The sequence below is a fragment of the Otolemur garnettii genome, unplaced genomic scaffold (assembly GCF_000181295.1).
Source record: "Otolemur garnettii isolate 467f Iridium unplaced genomic scaffold, OtoGar3 scaffold00101, whole genome shotgun sequence".
NCBI lineage: Eukaryota > Metazoa > Chordata > Mammalia > Primates > Galagidae > Otolemur > Otolemur garnettii.
This window is the reverse complement of record NW_003852496.1, coordinates 3,826,790-3,834,909: the sequence shown is the minus strand read 5'-3', so window position 1 is coordinate 3,834,909 and position 8,120 is coordinate 3,826,790. Positions and strand designations below refer to the sequence as shown.

The window sequence follows — 8,120 nt, the reverse complement described above, 5'->3', positions numbered from 1 at the left end:
TGTGTGTGCATTGCCTGAGCTCAAATCACGCAGCTGTCCTGTGTGTGCATCGCCTGAGCTCAAATCATGCAGATGTCCTGTGTGTGCATTGCCTGAGCTCAAATCACACAGCTGTCCTGTGTGTGCATTTGCCTGAGTTGGTGACTTACGGAGGCCTGAGGATCACATAGCTGGCCTATGTGTGCATTTGCCTGAGTTGGTGACTTACGGAGGCCCAAGGATCATTTAGCTGTCCTGTGTGTGCATCGCCTGAGCTCAAATCACACAGCTGTCCTGTGTGTGCATTTGCCTGAGTTGGTGACTCACAGAGGCCCGGGGATCACATAGCTGCCCTATGTGTGCATTTGCCTGAGTTGGTAACTTAGGGAAGTCCAAAGATACTTTCTGCTCTTGGAATCGTCACACATTCAACTCTTTATTTGAATGTGGTAAACCTGTAGGAGATACGAGGGGAGCACAGAGGGTGAAAGACAGCCCTGCATGGGCAGCCCCTGAGGTGTCTGAAGATAGGATTTCCCGTCTCTGTTTTTCTTGGGAAGGGACTCCTTGGCAGGGCTTCCCTGCCTCCATCTCCTTGTCCCTAAGACAGCTGCGGAGAACGGTACCAGGCATGTCATGGGGGTGCTTTCTCCATTTCATCTTCCCAATGGCCCCATTTCTATTTTACAGAAGAAAAAAGTGGTGCCTGGAGCTGACCTTGTGGGAACCCCAGGGTGGGTGTTTAGGACACACTGGTGGTGTTTGGATGGATGTGTGTTAAGGGCGTACACTGCCTAACAGGCTTTCAAATTGAATTTCTGACCATTGTTTCACAAGTCTAATGTGAACGTAGGGAAATGCACCCTCACTGCGGAGTCAGCACACTTGGCTTGGTCACTGGGAACACAGGAATTGGGGCTGGCTTTGCTTTATATGCAGCTAATTTCAGCTCAGCTTGAGGCAGAAGCTTCTCATGGCCAGAGCTGCTCAAAGAGAGGGATGGGCTGTGCTGGGAGGTGGCGACATCCTTGTGCCTGGGATGTGCAAGGGGGTCTCAGCCCCCGTCCGACGTGGACACAGCATCTCAAGGTTGGGCTAGAGGACTTCTAGGGTTTTTTTTTTTTTAGCCAGTGTACTTCACTGGTATAGATTTTAGTATCTACCTTCCTGGGTACTAGGAAGATAAATGACTTTGCTCAAAATGCATGGAGGTTTGAGAAACCACAGACTTTTCATTTGCTCAGAATCCTCCCTTGGGCCTTCCTGCACCTGTATCCATTGTAGATGGGGTTTGTCTTCCCCTGCTCAGGTGCTCATACCAATGGGAAGATGCCTGGATGGAGAGGCCCCCGTCATAAAAGGTGGGCTGAGGAGTGATGGCAAAGCCCACAGAGTTTTCTGGAGCTCGGGCTAAGCACCATTTCCTTCAGCCTTTGTGATGTTGTGGAGCTGCGGGTGGGGGTGAAGAGAGGCAGGACCCCAGGCCCACCTGGCTCTAAATGCCTCCCCGTTTGCTCTATAATAAGAGATTTTCTGGACCCCTGAGCCTGTGTCTGGGGAGCTGGCCAGGCAGGGAGTGGGCATAAGGGATGTTGGGTGGGTGGGACAGTAGGTATGTTGGGAGTGTGGTAAATCGTAGAACGTGATCCCTTCTTAAGAGGCTGAGCCAGTCTCTGGGCATCAGGTGATGGTTGGAGCTTCAGGCTTTTCAAGAGCATTTGGAGATCGTATCTGCATGTAGCATTTCTTGTTTGAAATGGTGAGTCTGAAGGCTCACAGACAGCACAACAGGACTTCAGAGCTATTGGCTCTCTATTCCCCCACCCCCGGACCCCAGGAGTCCCAAGAATAGTTATGTGAGACCAGGTCGTCAGAGACTGCCCCTCACCCCTCATTTTGGGGAGGAGAGGGGGGTGGGGTTTGCTTCCTTGGAGATCTGAGGAGGAATGAATGGCTCAGGTTTCCAGCAGCCCTGTTGAGAGCAGTCAGAGGTAGGGAGTCCTGGGGGGTGGGGTGAAGACAGAAGCTTTCCCCTAAGACAAGCCTGGGTCCCATCCCCAACTGGTGCCTCCTGCTCACACGACCACGAGGGAGCATCTTCATGCCTTCGGTCTCAGCTTCCCCTTCCTGAAATGGGGTCATGGCCAAGGGTGCTGAGTGTGGTCCTTCCCTTGGCCCTGGGAATTAACTGCGATGCATTTCTGCCTCCCCATTGGTTCCTGCAGGGAACACCTTCAGCACCCTGGCTGGCCTGGTGTTTGACTGGACGATTGTGAAGGACACGGAAGCGGACAGGTTCTCAGACTCCCACAATGCACTGCGGTAAGGGCCGCCTCCCCTGGGCCTGACTCCCACTGAGGGGAGGTAGGTGGGGGCACATGTATGGGCCCCTCACTGTCCATGGGGGCTTTCGTTATTGTCAGCAAGGAGCCTGGATGAGCCCCAGGATGCCCACCACACTGGACAGCCCCCATGCCTGACTGGGGACAGGGTGCATGCACAGTGTATGGGAGTCTGGCTGCTGCATGGCCTGCCCAGGCATGTGCTGTGGGAAGTTGTCAAAGACGTCCAGCTGCAGAAATGGGGTGACACAGGCGATGGGAGGCTGTCTCAGGGCCCCTGGGCAGTGGGGGTAGCCCTGGAGGGCAGCACTTCCACTGGGGAGGGTAAAAGGGAGACAGTCCTTGTCGGGGAAGCAGGCTGGTGCCCCCAGCACGGCAGTGCAGACAGGCTCGTATGATGCAGATGCCAAGTGCCTTGGCCTGTGTCATCCTCCCTGCAGCCACATGGATGGTATGTGCCACTGTTCTTTCTGTTTTTCAGTCACAGAAATTGCATCTTGAGGGCAGTTGTGTTGCATGGCTGGCATGTGTGAGCGGCAGACTCTGACCTGGGGCCTGTGCTCCCCCATACTGTGCAGGGTGGTAGCTGTGAGCCCCATCAAGCTGTGCACATGCATGTAAGGCAAAATGGAGTGTGACGTCAGAGGTACACAGGCCACATTTTGAGTGCCAAGGAGCTGTGTGGCACGTGGCCACTGCCCGTTGGCCAGAGAAGTGGAACCATTGACCATGTGGGCTCCACCCTGCCAGGGGCTCTCTGGCAGTGCTGGCACAGGCCAGAGATCCTGACCATACTATGCTTTGCTAAATAACTTTTCAAAGAGTTCAGTCCCTTTTCGGGAAAGAAGACTTAATTTTGTAAATTTTTGTGACCATTTTAAGCCTGTCGTCAATTCGTTAGTCCACAACCAAACATGGCTTCCCTCTAACTTATGTGCGCTTACTGGCGCTAAGGGCGTTTCCTGCATAGCCACAGTAGAGTTGTCTAGGTTAGGGAGTGAACACCTACAGTCTTCCCACCCTAGGTTAGGGAGTGAACACCTACAGTCTTCCTGCCTCAACTGAGTTTTGCCCATTGTCCAAATGTTTTTCTTTTTAGCAGAAAAAAACAAACAAAAAACCCCAACCCAGCCCAGAGTTGTCCTGCGTATTGTCCTGTCTCTTGCATTTCCTTGAGCCCAGGACAGTCTCTTGGTTGGTGTCAGACTTTTGACACCTTGATACTTGTGTATAGATGATGGTCTGGTTGTTTCGTAGACCGTCCCTTATTTGAGGTTTATCTGATGTTCCCTCATGACCAGACTCTGAGCTTTGTATCTTTGGCAGGAATATCGCCTGTAGGAGAGTCTGTATTCTTCCGGTTATCTGTGATCACAATTCCATTTAGCCCATTACTGGTGGTGGCCACTCTGGTCACTTGGTCACTTGGGTGAGGTGATATCTGCTGGGCTCCCCCCTGTGAAGTTGCTTTTTGCTCAGCTTGTGACCATCACCAGGCAGATGTCCTTACACGCTCATGCTTTGATCAGCTAAGTCACCTTCAGTGGTGTCAGAGCTCTTTGGGGGCTGGGTCTTACCTCCTAACTGTCTCCAGCTTTGGAGTTTCTGGTGTTTTGGGGACACAGGCCGTAGAGGCAGAGTGATCTGGATTCCAATCCTGGCCCTGTCACTTCCTGCCTGTGGCCTTCGGGAACGTAACCCTTCTGGGGCCACTGGGTGGCTTAGCAGGTTGATGAGTGCCCAGGGCCTGGTACCCTCCAGATGTTCAGGGAGAGCCCATCCTCTCCTCCTTCTGGGCCACCAGGCTCGGTTCCTACCACGCCAGGCTCCCTAAGCTTTTAGGCAGCTCAGTATGTGAGCCAAATGTTGAGACGAAATCCAAGATGCTAAGGTGGGTTGGAACAGGATTGCCCCAGGCTCTCCTTGAGTTCCGCACAGGACAGCTAGCAAAATCAGGAGAGGAAATAAATCACAGTGTGGCTTGGTGCGAACGGGAGCATGGCCGGCAGATTGCTCTTGTTCAGGCAGGATGGTGGGCTCGTTGATAAATCCTAGGCTGAAGTGAGCAGCTGTATGGAAAGGATTCCTCAAGCTAGCCCGTCTTGCTAGCACACACTCTGGAATGACCATCCGCTCCCCACAGCCTGCCCTGGGGAGAATGAGCTGTGAGGCCACTGTGTATCCTTCCCCAGTGCCAGGCTCTGGGCTGGTGGGGAGGCTGAGGGCAGCGCTGCCACTGCTTTGGGGGGCTGTGTTCTTGCACCTGCCACTTGATTTCCGTGGGCCTCACTTTTCCCATTTGAAGTCCTGGGGTCCTCAGAGTTCAAGGTTTATTATCATGTATGGAGTTTGATATAATGCAGATTCCCAGGTTTCCTGCAGACAAAGCCTGGGCCAGGGGCCCAGATTCTGCATTTTCCACAAGGACGTTGGCAATTCTGATGTAGGAAGCTATAGGGACACGTCTTTGAGCAGCTCTGACCAGGGGCACACCCCTTCCTCATCTCAGCATCTGGCCCCTGGACGGTGAATGTCGTGTTAGATTCCGACGGACCTTGTGCTCGGGTTTGACTGGTGAACTTGGCCAACATGCTTCTTTCCAGAATCCTCACTTTCTTGGAGTCTACGTACATCCCTCCTTCTTACATCTCTGAGATGGAGAAGGCAGCCAAGCAAGGGGACACCATCCTGGTGTCCGGGATGAAGACCGGGAGCTCCAAGCTCAAGGCCCGCATTCAGGAGGCCGTCTACAAGGTGGGCCTGGGCTGCAGGGAGGCTCTGGGCTCCCTGGGGCTGTTCCTGCTCACACCTCTCGATACACTGGGTAGAGGAAGTGAGATGCTCCATGGTGACTGCAGGGCGGGAGTCTGTATTTTTGTTTATTTGAACCACGGCTTAGGAAGAGGTCCACCATCTCTGGAATCACAAAGCGTTTGCTCACTCTCAGTTTCCAGGGAGGGCCAAGAGCAGGAGTATTCCTATTGACCAGCTTCTTTCCCATGGCTGCCACCTGTCCTCCTAGGGGGACTCTAAAAAAAGCCAGGGGTTCACCAGGTGCGGTGGCTCATGCCTATAATCCCAGGACTGTGGGAGGCCAAGGTGGGTGGATTGCCTGAGCTCACAGGTTCAACACAAGCCTGAGCAAGAGCAAGATCCTGTCTCTAAAAATAGCTGGGCACTGTGGTGGGCGCCTGTAGTCCCAGCTACTCGAGAGGCTGAGGCAGGAGAATTACTTGAGCCCAAGAGTTTGAGGTTGCTGTGAGCTATGACACTACGGCACTCTACCAAGAGTGACAAAGTGAGACTCTGTCTCCAAAAAAAAAGAGAAAAGCTCGGGGCTCCCAGGTGTCTTCTGTGCTGGCTCTCCCAGACCCTGACACTGCTGCCCGGGTGGTCCCACCTGTGGGGGGATCAGTCTCTTTACAGCCACCCCACCCCCGCCTGCCCAACCTTGTCCCAGCCTTGCTAGCACCTGTTTCCCCACCTACAACCTGTTCTCAGAGGGTTGGGACCGAGGAAAGGAGAGTGAGGAATGGGTTTAGCCAAGGTCCTGACTCTTCCCTGTTCCTGTGGGTGAACATCCCCCCACCCGCCTCATTATAAGCCCTGCAATCTTCGGTTTGCTTAGTATAGGCAAAAAGATGGTGGCCCTTCACTTGCCATCCGTCTGATTTTGCAAAGTAGCAGACAACGAGAAGTCCTTTTCTGAATCACTTTTTAGCGGTTCAGCCAGTCATTTGGGAGACTTAAGGGTTTGGGGGACTAGGGACCTGCTGTGTCGGGGGGCTAATCCCACAGGGCTCTGTACGTAGTATTTGGAGACTGTGTGGCGCCCTGGGCTAGGATAGGGGCTGGCCCAGCTGCTGGGCTAGAAAGGGAAGCTGCTTGTCTTGCCTGAGGTCAGCAGAGGTCCTTTCCTGCCTACCACAGAGCCTGGCCCGTGGTAGGAGCTCAGTGTGCTGTTTTTTCTTTTTAATATGTCAAGGATATTATTTAGCTTATTGTTAGGAACCCTGTAAGATGTAACAACAGGCTCAAAGGGGACTCCAAAGAGCCGACACGTGCACGAGCCACTAGGGACGCTGAGATGAACTTGCGCAGAGATGCAGAAGTGCCCTTGCCCACAGGACCATAGCCATTGCCTCCACCAGGAAAAACGCATTTGCATTTCTGTGGTCACGAGTCATTGGCTTTGGCATCAATGTTCTGCAGTTTACAGGGCTATCAAATAGGCTAGAGATGGGGAAAGGTGCAGGCCCAGGGCGGGCACTAGGCAGGATACCTTGCAGGCTTTGGCCCACTGCAAAGTCTCACAGGTCTTCCTGAGGAGGAGGCCACAGGTGGGTGATGAGCAGTGGCAGGAGAAGGGGCCAAGGTGCAAGGGCTGAGTGCTCATGGCAGACACATGCCTCTCTCCCTTTGCAGCTTGGCCTGGGGCTCCCAACCTCCTAGCACGTCAGGACTTTTGTGGGGATTGGAGTTGATGCCCTGGTGGCCGTAGCATCCGTGGAGTGCACTCTGGCTCCTCTTCTTTCTGTTAAATTATTGTCGATATAACCAAGATGTGTCGTGCATGCTGTTCAGTTGGGACCTAGTGCTCAGTATGCTTTGGTGATGGCCTTGGCCTGTGTGCCTGGAGTTCATACAGGGTTCCCTGGGCTTCCTGGGGTCTGAATGTGGGGGTCGGGAGTGACATCGTGTTTCTTTACTCTTAACTCCCCTATTCCCATATATATATTTTTTAAATCTGTCCGTCTCTACCCACACTGTCCCCCTATTCCCCAATCCCAGCTCACCGTTTCTACCCCCTTCTTTGTGTCAAGAATGTACGCCCCGCAGAGGTCAGGCTGCTGATCTTGGAGAACATCCTTCTGAATCCCGCATACGATGTCTACCTGATGGTGGGGACGGCCATTCACTACAAGGTTCAGAAGATCCGCCAAGGGAAAATCACAGGTGTGTCAGTGACTCAGCAGTCGTGGCAAGCGCTTCCCCTACCCCCTTCTGTATTGTGGCGAGAGGCACATAACATAACATTTACCCTCTTAACCATTTTAAGTATATGTGTCAGTGGCACTAAGCGGGTTCACACTGTTGTGCAGCCATCACACCGCCTGTCTCCAGAACTTTTTTGTTTTCCCAAACCAAAATCCAGTCCCCATTAAACAGCAGTTCTTAATTTCCCTCTCTCCAGCCCCTGGCACCTTCCACTTTACTCCCCACCCCTGGGGGTTTGGCTTCTCTGGGCATCTCACATAGCTGAGATTGTGCAGTGTTTGTCCTTTTGTGTCTGGCCTCTTTCATTTAGTTTAGCGTTTCCAAGGTTCGTCCCTGTCACAGGGTATGTTAGAACATCCCTCCTCTTTACGGCTGAATCATATTCCGTAATATGGATACGGCATACTTGGTTTACCCATTCATGTATCCATGGATGCTCGGCTTGCTTCCACCTGCTGGCTATCGTGAGTCATGCTGTGAGGAATTCAGGTGTGCAAATATCTGGGTCCCTGCTTTCAATTATTTGGGGTACAGCAATCTTCAGGGTTAGCAAGCCAAGAGCTATGGGCTTCGTGTTGGACTGGGAGCTGCCCCTGGTCCAAGCATGCCCTGCTGATCTACCTCCTGTCTCTAAAGCTCCTTTTCCCATTGGGGCCCTTGAGGCCTTTCTGCCTGGGCTGCAAGGGCAAAACAATGATTTAAGTGGAGTTGTGCTGAGCGCCTGTGATGCATTTTAGACGGTGAGTGTTCTGGATGGAGTACCAGTCCCCCTATTAGAGTCATTATTGTTTTATTTAAAGC

At 52.9% G+C, this 8,120-nt stretch overlaps 1 protein-coding gene across 1 annotated transcript in view; it reads left to right on the top strand.

Moving 5' to 3' along the window:
* Positions 1-8,120, top strand: part of NUP210 (nucleoporin 210) — a 116,057-nt gene that overhangs the window by 27,849 nt on the left and 80,088 nt on the right. The window contains exons 4-6 of the mRNA XM_003796207.3: positions 2,205-2,301; positions 4,925-5,075; positions 7,145-7,277. Coding sequence (XP_003796255.1) covers positions 2,205-2,301; positions 4,925-5,075; positions 7,145-7,277 — 381 coding nt within the window. The remainder of the gene's footprint in view (positions 1-2,204; positions 2,302-4,924; positions 5,076-7,144; positions 7,278-8,120) is intronic.